Source organism: Microcebus murinus, chromosome 1 (assembly GCF_040939455.1).
Source record: "Microcebus murinus isolate Inina chromosome 1, M.murinus_Inina_mat1.0, whole genome shotgun sequence".
NCBI lineage: Eukaryota > Metazoa > Chordata > Mammalia > Primates > Cheirogaleidae > Microcebus > Microcebus murinus.
The window spans coordinates 152567990-152587710 of record NC_134104.1 but is presented as its reverse complement, the minus strand read 5'-3'; the positions used below and the strand labels follow the sequence as shown (position 1 = coordinate 152587710).

The 19721-nt window shown below is 58.8% G+C and overlaps 2 protein-coding genes across 3 annotated transcripts; one reads left to right on the top strand and one right to left on the bottom strand.

Moving 5' to 3' along the window:
• Positions 1-957: 957 nt before the first annotated feature.
• PRSS50 (serine protease 50) lies at positions 958-6624 on the top strand. Its single transcript, XM_012771053.3, has 6 exons — positions 958-1117; positions 1188-1352; positions 2724-2886; positions 4226-4509; positions 5698-5864; positions 6249-6624. The coding sequence occupies exons 1-6, from the start codon at positions 1003-1005 to the stop codon at positions 6483-6485; spliced, it is 1131 nt and encodes a 376-aa protein (XP_012626507.2). The 5' UTR covers positions 958-1002; the 3' UTR covers positions 6486-6624.
• Positions 6625-7883: 1259 nt separating this feature from the next.
• TMIE (transmembrane inner ear) lies at positions 7884-18514 on the bottom strand. 2 transcript variants are annotated; one of them, XM_076007042.1, is made up of 4 exons: positions 18083-18514; positions 12833-12950; positions 9527-9676; positions 7884-9169 (listed from the first exon to the last, which is right to left on the bottom strand). In XM_076007042.1, the coding sequence occupies exons 2-4, from the start codon at positions 12882-12884 to the stop codon at positions 9072-9074; spliced, it is 300 nt and encodes a 99-aa protein (XP_075863157.1). In that variant the 5' UTR covers positions 12885-12950; positions 18083-18514; the 3' UTR covers positions 7884-9071. The 2 variants fall into 2 exon arrangements, with proteins under 2 accessions (XP_075863157.1, XP_012626504.1); XM_012771050.3 differs by lacking the exon at positions 18083-18514 and adding an exon at positions 16258-16776.
• Positions 18515-19721: the final 1207 nt, after the last annotated feature.

The window sequence follows — 19721 nt, the reverse complement described above, 5'->3', positions numbered from 1 at the left end:
GATGTTGTCGGAGACCTCCTTCAGTCTCCAGAGAGCAAAGAACGATGGCCCAAGCCAGCCAGACTGAGAACAGAGCCCTGCCCCTGTGTGAGGTAGTGAGGGGACCCCTCAGACTCAGGACGCCTCAGGTTCAGAGCAGCCAGCCACCCTGCCTGGGGCCCCAGAAGGCAGTGGTGCTGTCTTTTCAGAGACTGGAATAGACGGCTTGAGTATCTCTGCCACACTACTTTTTAAATGTATTAACTATCTGTGGCATTGAACCATCAAAATGCTAACATGCAAAGTGACCTCCTGCTCCCACGATGGCTTAGTGGTGACCATCACTCTTTCTCCGTGGATGGTCCCTTCGCCAGTGCCATCTTCCCTAAGCAGTATGCAGATGGATCGGTGAAGCAAGGACATATGCCGAATGGCGGGGGAGGGGGGGCACATAGTAGCTTAAAATGATGCAGTCTTCACAAATTATTATTTAAAACACATTAATCCGCTTAATTTCAGTGCTGGGGCAAAGCCCCACTGTCGTTACCAGGCTGGAGGGAAGAGGGAGCCACCTGGAGAGTCCCAGGGGTTGGTCTTCATCTCACTATGTGAGATGGAGGGTGACAGCATGAACTAGTCCAGGGCAACTGGCAGAGGGGTGGGGAGGTCTAGGAACTGGCCCAAGTTAGGTCGAGTGACCCCAGGAAACTGCTTGGCCCAGCCGAGGTAGAGGAGGAGGGGCCAAGGAGGGCAAACGTTGCCCGAAACAGGGGGGTCAGCCGGACCATCCGGTCAGATTAGGGCTTGGGAGGCGGAAGAAAGGGTGGCGGTCGCTAGGGGCGCCCTCGCGGGCGGACCCTGGAGCGCCGTGGAGGATGGCCCCTGGGGGGCGCCCGCGCAGGCCGGGCACCTGGAGCGCCCTCACCAGCCAGCACCGGCGGCTGCGGCGTGCGCCCAATGGGGGGCGCCGTCGGGGGCACGCACCCGGGCGCGGTGGAGAGGCGCACTCGCTGCTACCACGGGATGGAGCCCTGGTGCGGGGCGCGGGCCCGCGGGCAGGGCCCACGGACGTCTGCCGCCTCCCACGCCCGCGCCCTTTCGTGGCTGCTGCTGCTGTTGCTGTTGCTGCGGCCCGCCGGTGAGCCCCTTGCCCCCATTCCCCCCTCAGCCTTGCCAGCCCCATCTCATCCGCTCGTGTCCTTCCGCAGGTTGCTTAGGCTCAGAGCAAGCTCTGGGGGCGCTGTCTGCAGCCAACCCGGCCGACCCCGGGGTCCTCTGCTCTCCCAAGGGCCCCTGCCCCTCAGACCTGCCTCGCCTGGCCCAGGAGTCCCCGACCGCGGTCCCGACGCAGTCCTCTGTTTCTGGAGCCGTCTGTAAGTTGTAAACACTGTGAGCCGTTGTAAACACTGTGAGTACCAGGCACTCCATGGGGCAAGGAAGATGCCTGAGGAGCCTTAAAGACCTTTGATCCCGGCAGCAGAAGGGACGGGGAGGAAGGGGCGGGGCGGGGCAGTAAGAGACACCTTCCTTCTGCTGGTGTTTATTGAGCTCTTATTGTGGGCCAGTACCTGGTCCTGCCTGGAGGAACGGACCTTCAGGGACGAGGTAGAGGAGCTTTGGATGGGCAGCATTTCCCGGCTCCCTGAGCTGGCTGTGGGGCCAGTGGCTTCTCCTCCTGCTCCAGGCCCTGACTGGCCTGCCCCCCACCCAGGCTCCCAGCCAGAGACCTTGGGACTCTCCAGCACGGCTTTCAGGACTGGGCTGTGCCACCCTCCTGTGGTGTCTGCAGGGCCTGTGTGTGAGATGTTCTCCTGAGCAGTGGCTTAAGCATGTTTAGCTGAGACTCACATAAGAAATACTTACCCTGGGACTCCATGCATGCCATTTAACTGCCACAGAGTCTCATAAACAGGACCTAGCAGTACTCTGTGCTGTGCCTGCTCACATTCTCTTTCCTATCATGGCCCACTTATGTTGATTGTACCATCTACTAATGCATTCGGAGAACACCTAGTTGTGAGGCTGCTGGGGTGTGGGTTATGTGCATCTTCAATTTAAAAAACTGCTTCCCAAGGTGGCTGCAGCAATGGACACTCCCTCCCCCCCCCACGTGGATTCTGGGGTGCTAATCCTTACTAGCACTGAAGACCAGAGACATTAGTTTTTGCCAGGCAGGTGGTATGGAGCAGAACCGCATTATGATGCAAATCTGCATTTCCATGAGGACTGACAGGCCTGGGCAGCTCTGTGGCCATTTGCTGCTGGGGTTTCCTCCTTGAGATATGCCTGTTCATACACATTGCCTATTTTTCTGTTGGGTTGTCCTCTCACTGAATCACAGGAGGGGGTTCCCAGAGGAGGGAGAAGGGTCTGCTTCGGCTGAAGCTGGGGACATGGTGAGGATGGAACCAGATGGAAACACAGATGAGTTTGGGGAGGGTTTGGCTGGAGCTGAGGGCGTGCTGGGCAGGACAAAGGGGCCAGTGGTACTCTGGGCTGGTCGGCTGGGGATGCTTTCGGGCCCAGGCTATGGGAACAGGGAGGTGCCTGGGCAGTGCTGAGGCCCTCCTGCGGCTGGAGACCCCAGTGCGCATGTGGACAGCACCCTTCTGTGGTGAGAAGTGGAAAAGAAGCACCACCTGGATGGGTGCAGGCCAGTGGCTGGAGAGGTGGGAGGTCAGGTGGAAAGGGTGGGGGAACAGGGAAGAGCCCGTCCCTTATCAAGCTCCCACCTTCCTCCTCAGCCTGTGGCTTCTCCTACGAGTCGGACCCCACCCTCAGGCACCCAGAGGCTATGGCTCGGCGGTGGCCATGGATGGTCAGCGTGCGGGCCAATGGCACACATATCTGTGCCGGCACCATCATTGCCTCGCGGTGGGTGCTGACTGTGGCCCACTGCATGATCCAGTGAGTTGGGGCCCAGGTGGGGCGGGTGGAGAGGCCCAGTCACCCCGCCTAGCTGGTCTGTCAGCGGTTGTCGCACTATGCCCTCCTTGGAACACCAAAATCCCAGCCCCACCTCACCCTGGCTCCAAGCAGGTGGGGGCTGGGTCCTGCAAATTCCTTGCTGGGGGCCAGTCTTTTGAGTGTTCCCACCCTGTGCTCCCCTTACCTGGCCCTTAGTCTTGTGCATTCATTCCACAGATAGGGAATGGAGCTCAGAAGCCATTTGTCTGGCCTCTCGCCTCCTCTCCTCAGGAGGAAGGTCCTAATGCTTTCATTCTACCCACTTTGGTCCTACTTCCTTGTTCCCTCCTTTTTTCAATCAACAGTCTTTGATACTCCTTTGAGCCAGGCCCTGGCCTGGGCACTGGGGGCAGAGAGGGGATGGACCATTCCTCTCAGCTCGGTAGGGGAGAAGACAGATGCTCACAAGGGAGTTTGGTGGGTGTGGGGACAAAAGAATGCGGACGCTGATGTTCTGGGACTGGGGGAGTGGCGAGAGGGTGACGTCTGTGCTGGCTGTGAGAGCTGACAGTGGAGAAGCATGTTCCAGGCCTCGGGGCCAACACGGAGACTTCAAGGAGAATGCCAAGGATGGCAGTCAGCGAACAAGGCCCTGGCCGACTCCACAGGGCCTCTGCCCCTCTCCGGGCCTAGCATGGGATAACAGAAAGAGTCCAGGCCGGTGAGGTGGCTCACACCTGTAATCCTAGCACTCTGGGAGGCCGAGGCAGGCAGATTGCTCGAGGTCAGGAGATTGAAACCAGCCTGAGCAAGAGCGAGACCCTGTCTCTACTATAAATAGAAAGAAATTAATTGGCCAACTAATACATATAGAAAAAATTAGCTGGGCATGGTGGCGCATGCCTGTAGTCCCAGCTACTCAGGAGCAGAATTGCTTGAGGCCAGGAGTTTGAGGTTGCTGTGAGCTAGGCTGACGCCACGGCACTCACTCTAGCCTGAGCAACAGAGTGATTCTCTCTCTCAAAAAAAAAAGAGTCCAGAGTTTGGAACCAAAGCAAACTGGGTCCATATTCCACTTCTCCTGCCTCCTAGCTGTGCAGCCCTGAGCAGGTCACTGGGCTTCTTTGAGTCTCAGTTTCTCCCTCCATAAAATGAAGGGCTGTGAGGACTGGACCACAAAGTGCAGGGCTCTGTTCTCATCTGTTCTGAGGAGCAGGCCCAGGGGGCTGGAACCAGGTGGGTGGCCTGCTGAGCTTTGCTCAGAGGGCAGGACGGCAGGGGCTGGAGGCGGGGGTGGGCTGCCCGGAGCTGACTGCAGGCTCCCTCATGGTTCCCCTAGGCATGATGTTTTCTATTCAGTGAGGGCGGGGAGTCCATGGATTGACCAGGTGACGCAGACTACCTCCGACATCCGGGTGCTCCAGGTCATTGTGAACAGAAGGTACCGGGGCCGGCGGTACTGGTCCTGGGTTGGCAAGGAGAACGACATCTGCCTCCTCAAGCTTGAGCGGGTGCTCCAGTACAACAGTTATGTCTGGCCCATCTGCCTGCCTGGCTTGGACTATGCGCTGAAGGAGAATGCCGTCTGCACTGTGACGGGCTGGGGACTTCCCAAGACTGACGGTGAGTCAGGGCCTCCCAGACCAGGGTGGGTGGTGTGAGAGAGGACCTGGGTGCAGGCCGGGGTGCCACCATGACAGGGGCTTCTCAGCGCCTTCTCCAGGGAGCCCGCTGCCTCTAGGACCTTCCTTTTGGGCTCTCATCTCTGAGGTCTGCTTTCCCTGACGGTCTCAGCAGCGGACACATCACAGCCATCCAGGCCTCTGAGGACCTGATTGCCCTGGAATCCTCAGCCAGGCCCGGGCATCGGAGGCGGGGAGGGCACAGAGTAACATCTTGCAGGCCACACACAAGCCCAGGGCATCCACAACTCGAAGCAGAGTGTGCGAAGCGAGGGGAGCAGGCTTGTCTGGAGAACGCTCCCGGAAGGCCCTCATGGCCGGCTAGGGGCAGTCTGCACCTGGAGGTCGGAGTCACTTGGGGTCTGCTCATGGTTCCCTCCTCCCCTTAGTGGGCCTCAATTCCTCGTCGCCCCAATTTAGGAGGAAGGCTCTAAGAGCAGGCATGTTCTCTCAGGCCTATTTGGTAGTTCATTTCCTGACGGAGCCTAGGAATGCCCATTCCTGTTAGGGAGCCGCTTACCCGCAAGAGAGATGCCCTTCCCTGTGGGAGCCGTCTCACCCCAGAACAGCCCACGGGGCCTTTAGTCCATGTGGGAGGAGGTAGCAGTGACTTTGTCAGCCCTGCCATGGCCTGTCTGGGGAACGCTGGAAGCAGCCTGAAGTCTCCTATCTGCCAGGAGCTCAGGCCAGGGACACGGACACACTGGTGGGGGAGGGGAAAAGAGGAAGCAGTGCCTGGGATTTGTGGAGGGGGCTGGGAAAACTCAGTGGGGGAGGGCTTGACCAGCAGGAGGGATTTAGACCTAGAGAGGCTTGGCGGGCATTCGGGATGGAAGGAAGGGCAAAGCCAAGATGCTGAGGTAGGGGCAGAGGGGATGCTAAGAGGACTCGGCGGGGCTGGCTCTGCAGGAAGCAAGCGCAGGTCCAGCAAGGCCAGATCATGAGGGCAGCCTGCTCTAGGGTCTCTGTATCAAGGGCCCTTGAGGGCTACCAGCTAGAATGGAGGCATGTGCTGGGAGAGATCTCCATGGCCACTGTGTGGCTAGTAGAGGAGGCTGGGGGAGTGGGGGAGAGCGGAGAGAGGATGGGGATGAGGGTGGTGGCACTTGAACAGGGCCCCGTCCTACAGGTTTGTGGCCCCAGTTCCGGACCATTCAGGAGAAGGAAGTCACCATCCTGAACAACAAGGAGTGTGATGACTTTTACCACAGGTTCTCCAAAATCCCTTCCCTGATTCCCATCATCAACTCCAAGATGATTTGTGCAAAGGACATCAGCAGGGAAGAGTTCTGCTATGTAAGCACACCTCCCAGCTCACTCACCTCCGAGGGCACCTGGCCAGGGCGAGGAGGGGCGTGGAGAGGGACCTGAGGGGTGCAGGGTGGGGCGGGGAAGGGGGGAGGGCATCGTCAGAGATGGGCAAGAGGAAGGGACGAGAGAAGCAGGGGTACGGAGCGGGAATGGAGGTTGGAGGTGTGGGGGGTGGGCAGAGATGGAGGGTGGGTGCGAAGGGGAGATGAGGCTCTTTGAGAAAGGTCTGGGTCTGTAGCGCCTCTCACGTGTGTTGGCACTGGGGTGCTGTGGAGGACCTGTGGGAGAGCTGCTTGTCCCTTTCTGGGTCACGCCTCCCTCAGGCCTCGCCTGGCCTCCCTAACCTATTTTACTCCCCCTTCCCCGCAGGAGATGTCTGGGGAGCCTTTGGTCTGCTCCACGGAGAGCACATGGTACCTGGTAGGAATGGTCAGCTGGGGCCCGGGCTGCAAGAAGAGCCTGGCCCCGCCCATCTACGTGTACATCTCCTCCTACCAACGCTGGATCTGGGACCGTCTCAACGGGCAGCCCCTGGCCATGCTGGCCCCATCCTGGGTCCTACTACTGGCACTACCACTGCCCCTCAGCCTCCTTGCTGCTCTCTGACACACAGTGCGCCTTCCCTGGTGTGTCCTCCCTCTCCCAGGACCCCTTGCCCTCATGCCCTCGTGCTGCAGGTGCAGCTCTTATAGCCCTGCAAGGCAGGGCAGACCAGGTGCTCAATTAAACACTTCTCTTTCCTGTGCCTCCTTCTTCCTGGGCCTTGGAGGCCCCTCACTCTGTGGGCCTGCTCTAGAGGGAGACAGGTGAACCAGACGGGGTGGGGTGGGGAATTCTGGGCAGTTTATACTGAAAAGTGCAAAGTCCCCAGGATCTGCCTCCGTCCAAAGGTTCGGGGTGGCTCCTGCAGAAGGTGGATGGAGTGTGAAGGGGTTAGATGGTGGAGGGATTGGATGACGGAGGGGTCAGATGATGAAGGGCCTAGAACATACTGCCCAGGCCGAAGCTGGGGCTGCCAGGAAACAGCTTGAGGCTGGGACGAGTGTGCAGCTGTCTGGGCTGGAAGGTGAGTGTGTTCCTTCTGTGATACTTTGGTGGGAGTCAGGCTCTCCTTGACCTTGGCTGCCTTCTGACCAGAGGCTGGAACACACCTTTTCATTGCCCCAAAGAGCCATAGGGAACTTTAACCCTCTAGCCCTGTCCCCTGCCTGGGTACTGGGGCAGGTGCCCACTGGAATCAGATACTACCCTTTATCAGCGGCCGTGCCTGCCCATAAAGGGCTGGTGGAGGCCCCATGTCAGAGGGAGGGCGGATGGAGCCCAGGCCTGGACTTCCCCCAGTCTTCACCAGCTGCCGCTCTCTGTGACCTGGAGTGGTCCCTGCCCCTCTGGACTCCTGCTGTCTGGCCACACAGAGGCTTCTGGCCTGTGTGCCAGAATGGCCTTTGTCAAACCTACATATGGGAAGCCTATAGGCTGGACCCCTAGGACAGAGGGCAGCTGGCTGCTCCCATCTGGTGGCAGAGTACTCAGCCTCCATGGCAGGGCCTTCTGCAGTCTCTGCCTCCCACTGCCCCTAAGACCCCGTGTCACGTGCTTTCCTCACGACAGCCTGGGCCACTCCCCTTCCTGAGTCGTGATGAGCCTGTCCAGGTCAGGAGCAGGGTTGACTCTTCTGTGTCCCCAGCACCGGGCTCAGGCAATCAAAGGCCAGTTGAGAGCCATGGGGCCGAGTGGGGGAGTGTTGAGAGTGGCCTTGTCATCCCAGCACCTGGAGAGCAGGCAGCTTACCCCCCGCCATGACTGCCTCAGTGCCTGCAGCTGCCTCTCAGCCTCTTGGCCACCATTTCTCCTCTATCTCATCCTGACTCAGGTGGAGAAAAGTCAGGGAGGGAACCTCAGCCTGGCCTGAGCCACCTGTCACCGACTGCTGCACCACCCACCACATAAATGCTCTAGGGACAGAGCACCCCAAGGGGTCATCACGGAGGCAGCTTTCTGTGCTTGGGTCTGAGAAGGCACTCGGCTTTATTTACAAATCTCTGCGGGCTGTCTTTGCAGCAGGCTTCCTGGCTCGGGAACCTCTGGTGTCTCCTTAGTCTTCAGGCCCCTGTCTGAGGACGGCAGTCTGATGTTCGGAGCCACCCGGGTGCACCTCTGAGCAGCTTGCCCCCTCCACCAGGTGGTGTGTGGGCCTTTGTCTTCTGGTCAGGGATGCTGCTTTTAGGCGCCCCTAGTGGGAAGTGGTAGAAGAGCAAGCTGCGAGGAAGCTGGGTGCCGTTACATTCAGCTGGTGGAAGGCAGTTTGTGCCCCTACGCTGATCCCCTGGGGCCATGAAACCCCCCACCACAGCTGGCATAAATAGGGCCACCAGAATAGTCCGAGGTCTCCCTTTGGCTTCTCAAATATTCCCTGATTTCCAAGAGAAGGCCCAAGCCCCAGCTTTCTTCCCTGTTCCCTCTGGCCCACCCCTACTGCCCCCAGCCTCGAGCCCAAGCCCCTGGGCCTCATGTGGGCCTCCCGGCAGCCTCAGCTGCTTCACAACATGTAAAAGAGGGGGTCCCGTTGCCTTGAGCTTGGTGTCTGCAGGGCTGCATTTCTGCTTCCAGGGCCACCTCTGCTCACTCCCTTGGGCTGGAACTTCTACCAGGCTTGGGGCAGTCTCCGCACCATCAGAGCTGCCACCTGCCTTAGCTGGAGTCCCTCCTGCTGCCACAGCTTCCCCCAGCAACCCTCTCTCCCTCCTCATGGCCAGTCTGGGTGTGGCCTCACACCCCAACCCGTGCAGTTCCGCCATCCCGGCCAGAAGGGAAACACACATCTTGTTACTACCCCTAGCGTCTGCTGCCATGGCAGGACAGGTGGGAGGGAGGCATGTCTGTGTGGGGACAGCACTGTGAGGCCACTCGGCGTCTGCAGAGGGACAGGGGCCTGAGACCAGCTTTGCTGAGGAAAGGGCCCATGTGGATGGAGTGAAAGGAGCGGAATCCCGGCTGGGAGGCCAAACACCCAGTGTGGTCTTGTCCTGCACCTGAGGGGCCAGGAGGACGTGGCCATGGGCCTCCCCCTGCCCCTTTGCCCACAGCCTATGTGGTCTGCATATGAGCTCAGAGTCTAGGATGCCTGGACCCTGGCCCAATCTCGAGCTCCAGGGCCCACCAGCCCCTGTGGCCACCTCCAGGATGCTGTTCTCATTTCTCTCCTTTCTTCTTCTTGGCCTCATTCTTCTCATCTTCCTCTACCTTGATGGCCACTGTGTCCACGCTGTCCTTCTTCTTCTTTTTAGTCTCTGTGGGGTAGGGGAAAGAGGCATGCGGTAGTGGTGAGGCATGTCCTGGGGCTCAGCGGGCTCCAGGGAGAGGGCCCAGAACCTTCCACATCCTGCCCTTTACTTCCTTCTTCCTTCCAGACCTCTCCTGCCAGAGAACAGGCTCATTGTTCTGCTTGCATCACTCTCACCGGTTTCTGTGCTCTGGTCTCCTGGGTCAGGGCTGGGCCCGGCTCCTGAACCCGCTGCCACTCCATCATAGTGGAGGGGAGGAAGGGCGAAGGGGAGGAGCAGGGAGACTGCGGGCAGCAGGACTGAAGACCTGGCTGGCTCAGCAGGCTCGGGCAGTGGCTGGTGCCGGGGCCAGGGCCTACCCACCTCCGGGGATTTCTGTGAGCTCGTTGAGGGGTGGCACGGTCTCCAGCTTGTCTGTGTACATCTTGGCTGCCTTTCGCTGCAGGTACCGGGCTTCGATCTCCTTCCGGGTCCGTGGCACGCGGCAGTTGAAAACACAGCACAGGGTGATGACTGTAGGGAAGACAGGTTTGGCCGGGGCTCGGCCTCAGACACCCCAGGAATGGCAACCAAGCCTGCCTCCATCCACCTGTAAGCATCTCACCCAAGAGACTAGCAGGAGACCCAGGGTCTTGACAAAATGCCTGGGGACCGTAGGGCTGCTGCAGCAGCTTTCCTGAACAGGCCTGATTTCATGCAGTTGCACAAGGCCCTATGCTTAAAGGGTCCCATGTTTGGTTTAATGCTCTGCTGTCCAGTTCTTAAAAGTTCTTAATAACTTTTGAATAAGGAGCCTTGTACTTTGATTTTGCATAGGCTCTATAAATTATGTAGCCAGTCCTGGTCCTGAGGGTCTTTCGGCCTAGCTTCAGAGCAAGCTAAGTAGGGTAAGGCAAAGGGCTGCATTGTCATTCAAGCTCCCTAAAGGCCTTCCTGCCATCCAACCTAGGCCTCTGGGTTGCTTCTAGTGTCACCTAGCTTTTCCTCCCAGGCTCCTGAGAGCAGGGCCAGAGCTGCCTCAGACTTCAAAGGACATAGCTGTGTCCTCCCCAACCTCCCCAGGACAAGCCTGGACTCCTCTGGGCTGAGGCGGGAGCTGGCGAGAGGGCACAGACCCGTGGCATGTTCACCTCAGAGTTATTCCAGGAGTGGTTTTCCGGCCGAGGGCAGCTGCCCCCGCACCAGTTGGGCCGGGCATGGAGCTGGCCTGTCAGTGATGGGCAGGGCAGCTCAGGGCTTCCAGGACTGGGCTGGACTGAGTTTATTTTTCTAAGGCCCCCACAGTCTGACTACCTTGGCCCTAGCGCCAGGGGAGGGGATGGAGCTGGTTCCTATTATACATCAGATGACCAGACATAACTTCCTGGCAGACTCCTGGGGTCAGGCGGGCCCAGGCAGGACAAGCCAGGCCTATTTTGGGGAAGATGGGTCAGATCTATGTAGCCTGGGCTGGAGCACCCTCTGGGGCCATTTTGTGCAACCAAGGTAGTGTCCCTTTAGCCAAATATAGTGGTCCCGCTGAGTCTCACCTGGACTCACCAAAGGAATGAAAAATGCCTGGGTGAATGTGGTGGTCTCAAAGCCCTTGCTGCTGGAACAGGACTGGACTCTGCATGAATGGATTGGGGAGCCGACAGCATCCCAGCATGCACTGGGGTGGGGGGCACTGCACGAGGGCCCCTGCAGTAGGCCCGACTGTACTCCTCTCTCCTGGGGTAGACCTGAGCAGACAGCAGGCTTTCTTATCCAGAGAGCTGGGTCCTGGGCTTCTCCAGACCCCTGTGCGCACACCTGAGACCCGACATTGGTCCTCCACCCTGACCCTCCGGCTTGGGCCGCCTCTTCTAGCCACCTCGCCAGGCGCCTCCTTGGGACCGTGCCCCACAGGCTCCGTGCAGGCGGGTCCCAGGCCCTGGGGAGCTGACGCTTCACAGGGAGCTCATCGGGCAGCTGTTGGCAGCCTGAGCAGGGCACAAGCACTGCCCCTCACTCCAGGCCTGCCCCACCCAGCCTGGCCCGGTTTCAAAGAAGGGGAGAAACAAAGTGCTTTGGATGGAGTCTCAGGGCCCAGGGGTAAGCTTGGGACACAAGTCCCCAAGAACCCCAGAGGTACCCCATCCCGCCCCAGCCCCTTCCCTGAGGCTCCGAGGGCTGATGCTCCGCTAACAGCTGCACTCCCGAGGCCCAGGCAGACCGGGAAGCAGGGAAGATGTTTTCTCCCTGGGAGATAGGGTTGCATTATCCCCACTGCCTGGTGCTGTGCCGTGGAAGGTGACAAGTGCTGACCTGCTGCTCAGGGGCCCGTGGGACTGTCCCGTACCCTTTCTAGGAAATGGGGTTAGAGGACGGTCTGTCTGGTTGATGTCCAAGTGCCTCTGGGTTTGACACTGTGCAACTTTCTTGTGTGACCCCAGGCACCTCCACCAGCTGGGGCCGAGCAGAGCATGAGAGAGGCTGTAGTGTGTCTCGAGGCCCCACAGGACACAAGTCACCGCTAAGATGCCTGACTGGTTCTTGGCCTCAGCTGGGAACAAAAGACAGCCTCTTGCTCAGATGGGGGCAGGGGGTGCAGGGCGGCGGATATTTTCTCCTGGGAGGGCACTTCTGGTGCCAGGAGAAGCACATGCAAATCAGATGTCATGTCTTCCTTCAAGCCCCTCACTCTGGACGAGCCTCTGTGGGCCACTCAGCCCTCCAGGGTGGTCTCCCCGCCCAGGGTGCACTCAGTAAATGCCCAGCAGGGCTCGTGTCCAGCAGACCTTGTGTGGAGGCCGTGCTTCCTCCCAGCCTCTGCTCACCCTCCCCCTGCCCGAATGCCTTTCCAGCCTTCCCGCCTGGCAAAACCCCACCGGTCTTCCCACCAGTCTGCAGCTCAGAGGACCCTCTTCCATGACGCCTTTGCAGGGGAGTGGGCTGCTTCTCCCTGTTCTGCCTGCACCCCCATTCCCGCATGTGCCTGCAGGACCCTCTGTCACACTCTGCCTTGGGCCATCGCAGCCTTCCCCACCTGGCTGCATTTCACGTGCCTTTCTGCCCCTTCCCCAACTCCAGACCCTACTCCAGGAGGAGGGCTAAGGGGAGTGGGCCAAGCCTGTTTCTGCTGTGACTTTGCATCAAGAAGCTCCCAGACCCCAGGAGAAGAGTGGATCTCCTGCTTTTAATTGAGGCAAGTGTGAGTCATTCTGGGAAAACGGTATCTTACGAGGCAGGGATTGAAGCCTGGGATGGAAGCCTGGGAGCCACATCTGCTGGGCGTCTGGAGAGCCTCTCGTGGAGGGTGGCCTTGCTGGGGCCCATGGGTGTGGGGACTTTCAGCTGACCAAACTGCAAGGAAAAGCATCAGGAAGCCAGCCATGGGAAAAGTGACACGTCTCTGTCCTTGTCTTGTTTCAGTGGCGCTCCCTGTAATTACCATAATTGCCATGTGGCTGCCTCTCCAAGGCCAACAGAATACTTCGGGTCACCACTGGCCTGTCAGCCCTCCTTGGGGACTTTGTGTGGATCAGGAGGTGCCAGAAACCATGGCAGGCCTGCTGTGGGCGCCTGGCCTGCTAGCACTGCCCAGAATTGCTGCTCTGAGCCTGCAGGGAGGTGCTGGGTGGTTAGGGGGTGCTGGGGTGCTGTGCTCCCACCGCGGGGTGGCAGAGGGAGCAGGGAGCAGCTACTCACTGATGGACAACACGAAGAGCGAAAAGATGCCCACCACGTGCCACAGGCGCATGTCCCAGAACACCACGGTCTCCTTGGTCAGCGGGGGCGGCTTGGGCTTGGGCGGGGCCGTGCTGGGCTGTGGGTCAGGAGAGAGGGAGTGAGCCCGGCAGACGCCAGCAGGCGGGACCGAGAGAGGCCCAACCCAACACTTCAGAGTCTCCCAAAATCTGTCTGAGACATTCACTGCCAGCACCTAGACCTTGGGAAATTCCAGATTTAGAGCAGAACCACGGAGCCAGGGGAGGGTGGTTGATGCTTGGGGAAACCAAGGCCAGGAGAATCAAACGTAGACAGCTGTCCCAACCAGGTTCAAGGTCCCCTTGGACACTTCCCACTCCAGTCCTGGGCCCCACTCAGGCTGATCGGGTCTCAGGACCAAGGCCAGAGACAAAGTGAGGTCTGTGCTGTGCTGCTGCTTCGCTCTGTGGTCTCCCCAGTGGCGGTGGGGGGTGGAGCTGGGAGTCAGGGCCCCACAGCTCTGCCGCCTGGCTTGACCCCCTATTGGGAGGCCAGGCCCAAGTGCTCACAGGACAGGGCTGGATAAATAAACCTTCTGCGATGCAGTGGCGACACCTGGAGGCCAAAAGGCATAAGTGGTTGCAGCAAATCTGGGCAGACCACAGCCAACCACTTCCCACTTTCCCCGCCAGACATTACCATGGCCTGGGGGACTGAGGGAACACGACCCTGCCCCAGCGTCCAGAGGACATGGCTTTGCCTCTAGACCTCAGGGTTTAGGGCACACGGTGCTGCCCTAAGTCGGAGAAGACATGGCTTTGTTCTGGGTGGCCAGAGAACATAGCCTTACCCCGAGTGTCTAGGGGACATAGCACTGTCCCAGGTCTGAGGATATGGCCCTGTCCTGGATATCTAGGGGATAGGGCCCTGCTCCATGGAATCTGAGCAAGACCTGTCTGTGACCAGAGAGGGACATGATCCTAACTCTGTCCCTAAGTTTGGCTGAGAGGTGAGGACAGGGGTCAGTGCCCAGAGGGAGAGAAGACTCTGGAGCATCTGTACAAGATGTTGTCCCCTAATTAACCTAATAAGGACAGGCATGAGGAGTCCCTTCTAGCTCCCTGGGAAGGAGAGGGCACCTATAGCTCCACTGTCCACCCATTTTCCTGCCCAGTCCGTACACATGGACTGGGCACCTGTCACGAACCAGGTGCTTCTTCATTTAATGAGCACCGCCTTTGGCATGGGTTGGAGACACTCGGAGGGTCAGCCACCTGTCCCCGGGTAAACAAAGGATCTGGCATTGGTAGATGATTCCTCAGCTCTTTTCTGCTCACCAGGGTGAACTAGGGTGGGATCCTTCTGCCCTTTGGACCTCAGTTTCTCTGCCTGTAATGGGAGTGGGGTAGGTCCAGGAGCTGCTCAGGAGCTCTTTCTACCCAACCCGATGGGAAGATTGACAAGAAGACACGGTCCTCAGCTTTATCCCCTGGATGTATGTGTAGGGTCAGACACATGTACGAGGGGTTGGAGAACACGTGTGGGGTCGGGCACAGTGTGGTTGGAGCACATGTGCATGTGCTCAGGCACATGTCCATGGCATGAGGGTCATGGCAGTGGCAGAATTCCCGAAGTCTAAGGGAATCTCTGAGGTCGGGTGTGTTGGCCAGCCAGGTTGTATGACCTGAAGACTGAGGGCTGCAGTAAAGTTCTCAGATTCCCAGCCAAGGCAGCTGGTGCTCACTTCCTTACGCATTCTGGCTCCAGGCTTGATGTGGGTGGGACGGGGCCCACTCTCTTTCCTGACAGGGGTGTTGGGTGGACGGTGGCAGGCAGTAGCCATCTCCTCGTGGTGAGCCCTACTGGGGCCTGAATTCTGAAGCTTGGAGGCCCCCACCTCCTTCAGAGGGTAACTGTGACACCTGCAGGGCCGGGGTGGGTGGTGACCTGGACCCCAGTCCTGCCCATGTCTCCAAGGCTTCCTGAAGGACTAGGGCCTTGCTCAGGCTGTAGGCAGATGGCAGGCAGACAGACTCCAAATGCAGTGAGCTGGGAGAATGGGGTCCTGGGGGTGGGGGCGGAGAGTCCTTGGCTCAGAACTGACTTGATTCCCACCCCCAGCCTTCTAACTGCACCCAGGCCTCGGGCAGCCAGTGAGGGGTGCAAGTACACCCCATGGGGCTCAAGCCAGCCTGGCTCCCCTTACAGGGACACTGGAGCTGACACCTAACTCCAGCCCAGCCTCCTGGTCACACCCCCTGGTCAGCAGCATGAGGCTACACCGGGGTGTAGGATTCTGTCCCTATGTCCCTCTCAGACCCCCAGTTTAGGGCTGTGTCCCTCTATATCCTCCCTGGCTCTGTCCTTTCTATCCCACCTTGTCCCCTAGCACCTACCCCTCCAGTCTCCCTGAGTGCCTCTGGCTGTCTCCTGCATTTCTGTTTCCTGCTCCTTCCACTCTGCCCCCGCCCCACAGGCTCCATCCCCCGCTTCACCCTGGCCCTGGCCCTGCCCCTGGCCTTTTCCTTCTGCTTCCATAATTCCACATCTGGTCTGCCCTCTCTCTCTGTGGCTCCCCTTCTAGGCTCAGCAGGAGTGGGGTACAAGGGGCAGAGAGGCTGCATATGGTCCCCACCTCTCCCCTCTCAGCCCTTCCTTACCCCAGCCAGGCCCTGTCCCCCCACCCCAGCCATCCTCCTCACCTCTTTCTGGGCTATCTCAGAAGCTCCTTCTTCTAAACCACAACTCATCACGACTCACCTCTGCTCAGAAACCTTCTATCGCTCCCTGTTACCACCAGGATCAAGTCAGACCCCCCCCAGTACCTGGGTCCTGCCCTGCCCGCCCTTCCCTTCCGGGAGCCATGCTCCCCACGGCTGCTCCATAAAGGGTCCTACTGCTCCACCCTCCGACCTGGAATGCCCTCACCTTCCCAGGCCGTGTCTGCCCCATTACACAGGGAGCCCTGGAGGGAGCAGAGGCTGTTTCCTCCAGAAGACCCTAAGTGCAGGGTCTAGATCTCTCCCATCAAACTAGAGGTCAAGGGCACCAAGGGCTGTGCACCCTCTTGGGTCTTCAATGGGACCGAAGACTGGAGGATAGGGACTGAATGTCCCCATCAGTCCGGGCAGGACTGTGTCCCCAATCAGATTGGGAATCCCTAAGATCAGGGTGCCTTTCTCCCATCAGACTAATGTTCCAGAAGTCAGGGGCTGTGCTCTCCCCTCGGACCAGGGACCCTAAGAGTGGGGGCTGAGTCTCCCCACAGCCTGGCAGCGCTTGGGGCCAGGCTGTGTCACCCCACTAGACTGGGCGTCCTCGGCCAGAGGAAGCGATAATGCCAGCTCCCCATCAGAAAGGTGCGTCCCCAACCCTCTGTCTGGACAGAAAGAGACAGCCACCCCCACCCTCTCCCTGCGCCTCACCTCCACCAGCTGCCCGGCGACCCCCGCGAGGCAGACCCCCAGCGCGGCGCCGCCCAGCGCCCAGAGGGGGCCCGCGCCTGGCCGCTGCCCTGCCATCTTCTTCCCGCCGCGCCTGCCCGCGGGAGCCGAGTGATGGGCGGGCGGGCCGCCTGGTGCAGCCCCTGGCCAGCCCGCGCTCGGTGGCGGTGGCGGTGGCGAGCTCAGTGGCTAGCTCTGGCCGCCAGCAGCGAAAGGGGGCATCATTTATTCATCGTCGGTGTCAGGTTCCTGTGCCGCCCGCCCCCATCTCTGTGGGTGGAGGGCCCGCCCCCTCCTGGGAGAGCAGACTCCAGCCTCCCCATCCCCCATCCCGGGGACACTGAGGTGGGGGAGGGTGGGAAGGAAGACAGGTTGGGGTTGGGTCCTTAATCAGCAGGTCCCCCTCCCTTCCCCACTCCAGCCTCAGTTTCTCTAACTGGGACAAGGGGAGGGGCTGGAATCTGCTGATCTAGAAGGCCCTTCCCACTGTGACGTGCTGAATTTGAGAAATGGACTGGACTTGGGTATGGGGGGGCATAGTGGGCAGGTTGCCATGGTGACAGGCGCTCAGGGATGTCCTGGGCTTTCTGGCCTGGCTTCCTGCCCAGAGGCGGCTCTGGTCACCCTGGACACCAGAGCTGGAGAGGGGGATGGGGAGCAGGGGATGGTATGGCCAGAGCTACAAACTGCCAATGCTACAGAAGGTTCCTGAAGGAACTAACATCTTCTGCCCCACAAGAAAAGATGGGCTGTCCCTGGAAGGGCTGGAGGACAATTTTCTGACCCTGGCTACCTCAACCTCTGCCCTAGCCTGAGCCCTGCTGACTCTGGCTCCAGTCTAAGCCAAGACCCCAATCTCACACTGAGGTTGGCCCACACTGCACTCTGGTCCTGCCCCCAAGGTGAGCCTTGACACCCCAGTGATGGAGAGAAGTCCCGGGGAGCTGTGGAGACTTGAGGAAGGAGCTGAACACTTGGGAACAGGAGTACAAGGCCTGGAGGCGAGGACTCTCCTCTGGTCCAGCCACCCTCCTCCCTCCTTTCCTTCCTTGCTTTATTGCCTATCTGCGGCCTGCTGACTGCTAGGAGCAGCAGCCCAAGTGCTGGTCCCCTGCCCTGTCATCACCAAGAGCACCCGTGGAGACCTGCCTGGGCTAGAGGTGGCCTGGTTCCCCTTGGCAAGGCCTGCTTTCAGATCCGGTAACCCAGTGGGTCAAGAGCCTTGTCGGGCTCCAGCCTGGGGGTGCCACAGATGGGCAAGGACCAAGGCAGGCTGCAGTGGGAGCAGTGGGCCATCTGCAGACACCTGCAAGCATCAGGGCCTGGAGATGACAGGGCAGGCAGGAAAATGGAAGAGCACCTGGCAAAGGATGTCTGGCCTAGGGGACCCATTGAAGAGACCCTTGATGATGGGTGGCAACGTCTGGGGACTCAGTGGGTGGGCCACCCTGTCCTCCCCAGGCATGCCCTGGCCAGGCAAACAGAAACGCCATTAAAGTCCGAATCACTTGCTGCAGCTCTCCAACCCCCACTTCCTCATGCCATCGGTCATAGGCCAGGCAAGGCAAAGCCACCCTGACCAGCCAGGGAGGTCACCCTCAGGACACGGGGTCAGAGAGGCTGGACAGGGAGGAGATTAGTGAGCCTGCCACGAGTGCTGGACAAACCATTACCCCTCTCTTAGTTCCTTCATCTACAGAATGGGGCAGGTAGGACTCCCAGCAGACTGATGTGAGGGTGACATGAATGGGGGCACTGGCTCGCCAGAGTGGGACAAGCAGCCCTCTGCTGCTCACAGGGCTCCCACCTGCGGCTCAGCCCGGGAGAAGGGGGGTCGTTATTTTCTGCAAAGTTCATCGTCTTTTCCATCCATCAAGAGGTAGGGCAAGCCTAGTGAAGAAATCTGAAAGGAAATGCAGTCAGGCATGTCTCCACTGTCCCCTGAGATGGTCACTGCTCTATGTGGCTCTGCTTTGCAGACTCTTCAGCACAGCTGAGATCTCACCATACACGGTTCCCGAGCATACCTCTGTATCCAGAGCTTTTCACCCAAAACAAGCACCAGCGATCCCCCCTCCCAGCTCCCCTGTCAAATGTTACCACACAGGCTTTGAAGTCCAACTGACTCAGACTTAAAATAACAGGGTGTTCTGAAAGTCTTAGTGCAGTTTTAAGCCTTAACAGCCTCAGAAGTATAAAGCTACAAATTTATAGGAAACACCACTTGAAAGTTCATTTAGATTTCCTTTTTTGCCATCTGAAGAGGGCAAACGTTGACTGAAAAGAATTTAAAAGTCATTCAAAACTCACAAAAGTAAATTAGCATCAAGAAAATTTGCATAATTAAACTTCAAATTATGTTTCTTATAAATGTGTAGCTTTATACTTCGTAACCTGTGAAGTCACTGAAGCTTAAAACTGCACTAATACTTCTGGGACATGATCGTGAAGCCTCAGGCAGGCTACTCAACCTCTCTGAGCTTCGATCCCTCCCTCTCAAATAGATACAGTACAGTGTCATGCCCCTGCACATTACAAGCCTTTATTAAGTGCTAGTCCCGATGATTATTGTTGTCATTGTTTTTAAAGGCTGCATGATATTACACTGTATAAGAACCTAACAGTACCATGTTCAATCAGTGCCCTGTTGTTGAACATTTGGGGTGTTCCCACTTCACCAATAATAAACAGCATGTTGAGACGAACATCCTGAAAGCTAAAGTCTTTTCCATCTTTGAGAGTTTTTCGGCATTTGGTGTGACTCTGCCTCTCCCCTGTTTACTCATGAGGAATTGAAGCCCAGAGAGGGGTTATGCACTGCCTAAGGTCACACAGGAACTGGGTCTTTCAACTCAGCCTTCTGCCTGCAATCCAGGGCACTGCCCACTGTCCAATACTGTTTCTGCACTTAGGAGGCCTCCCCACGCCCCGGCACCTCACCTGCAGTTGGCCATGTCACTCCTCCCAGAGTCTCACATAGTCCCGTGAAGGAGGTACAGGTCGGTAGTGGGGTACCTCAGGACCCACCAGCTTCCTAGCCTGGTTCCCTGAAAGATAGCGTCCCTTCCATGCATGGTGGCATGAATGCTGGCCTGCAGAACCCTGCTTGTCCCTTCTGTACTATTTTTAGCTCCTGTGGGTTTCCTGTAGGGACTAGGGCCAGCCCAGCCTCCGAGGGCCCTGGATTGGAAGCTATGGACAAGGCAGTGGGCAGTGGCCAGGGGACCCCATGGACAACTCCCTCCTAGAGCCGGAAACCCTGAGGCTCAAGGTTTAGCTCTGGGAAAGCTGGGGGTAAGGAGTGGGGATCTGCCAGTCACAAAGCTAGGCTGGGATCCAGGGCATTAGGGACTCAGCCTGAGGTGGGGGTGGGAGCCGGACAGGCTGGGGCCTGCTGGGAACTGGCTGTCCCTGACCTTGTTGGCCCCAGGCCCTGACCAAAATAG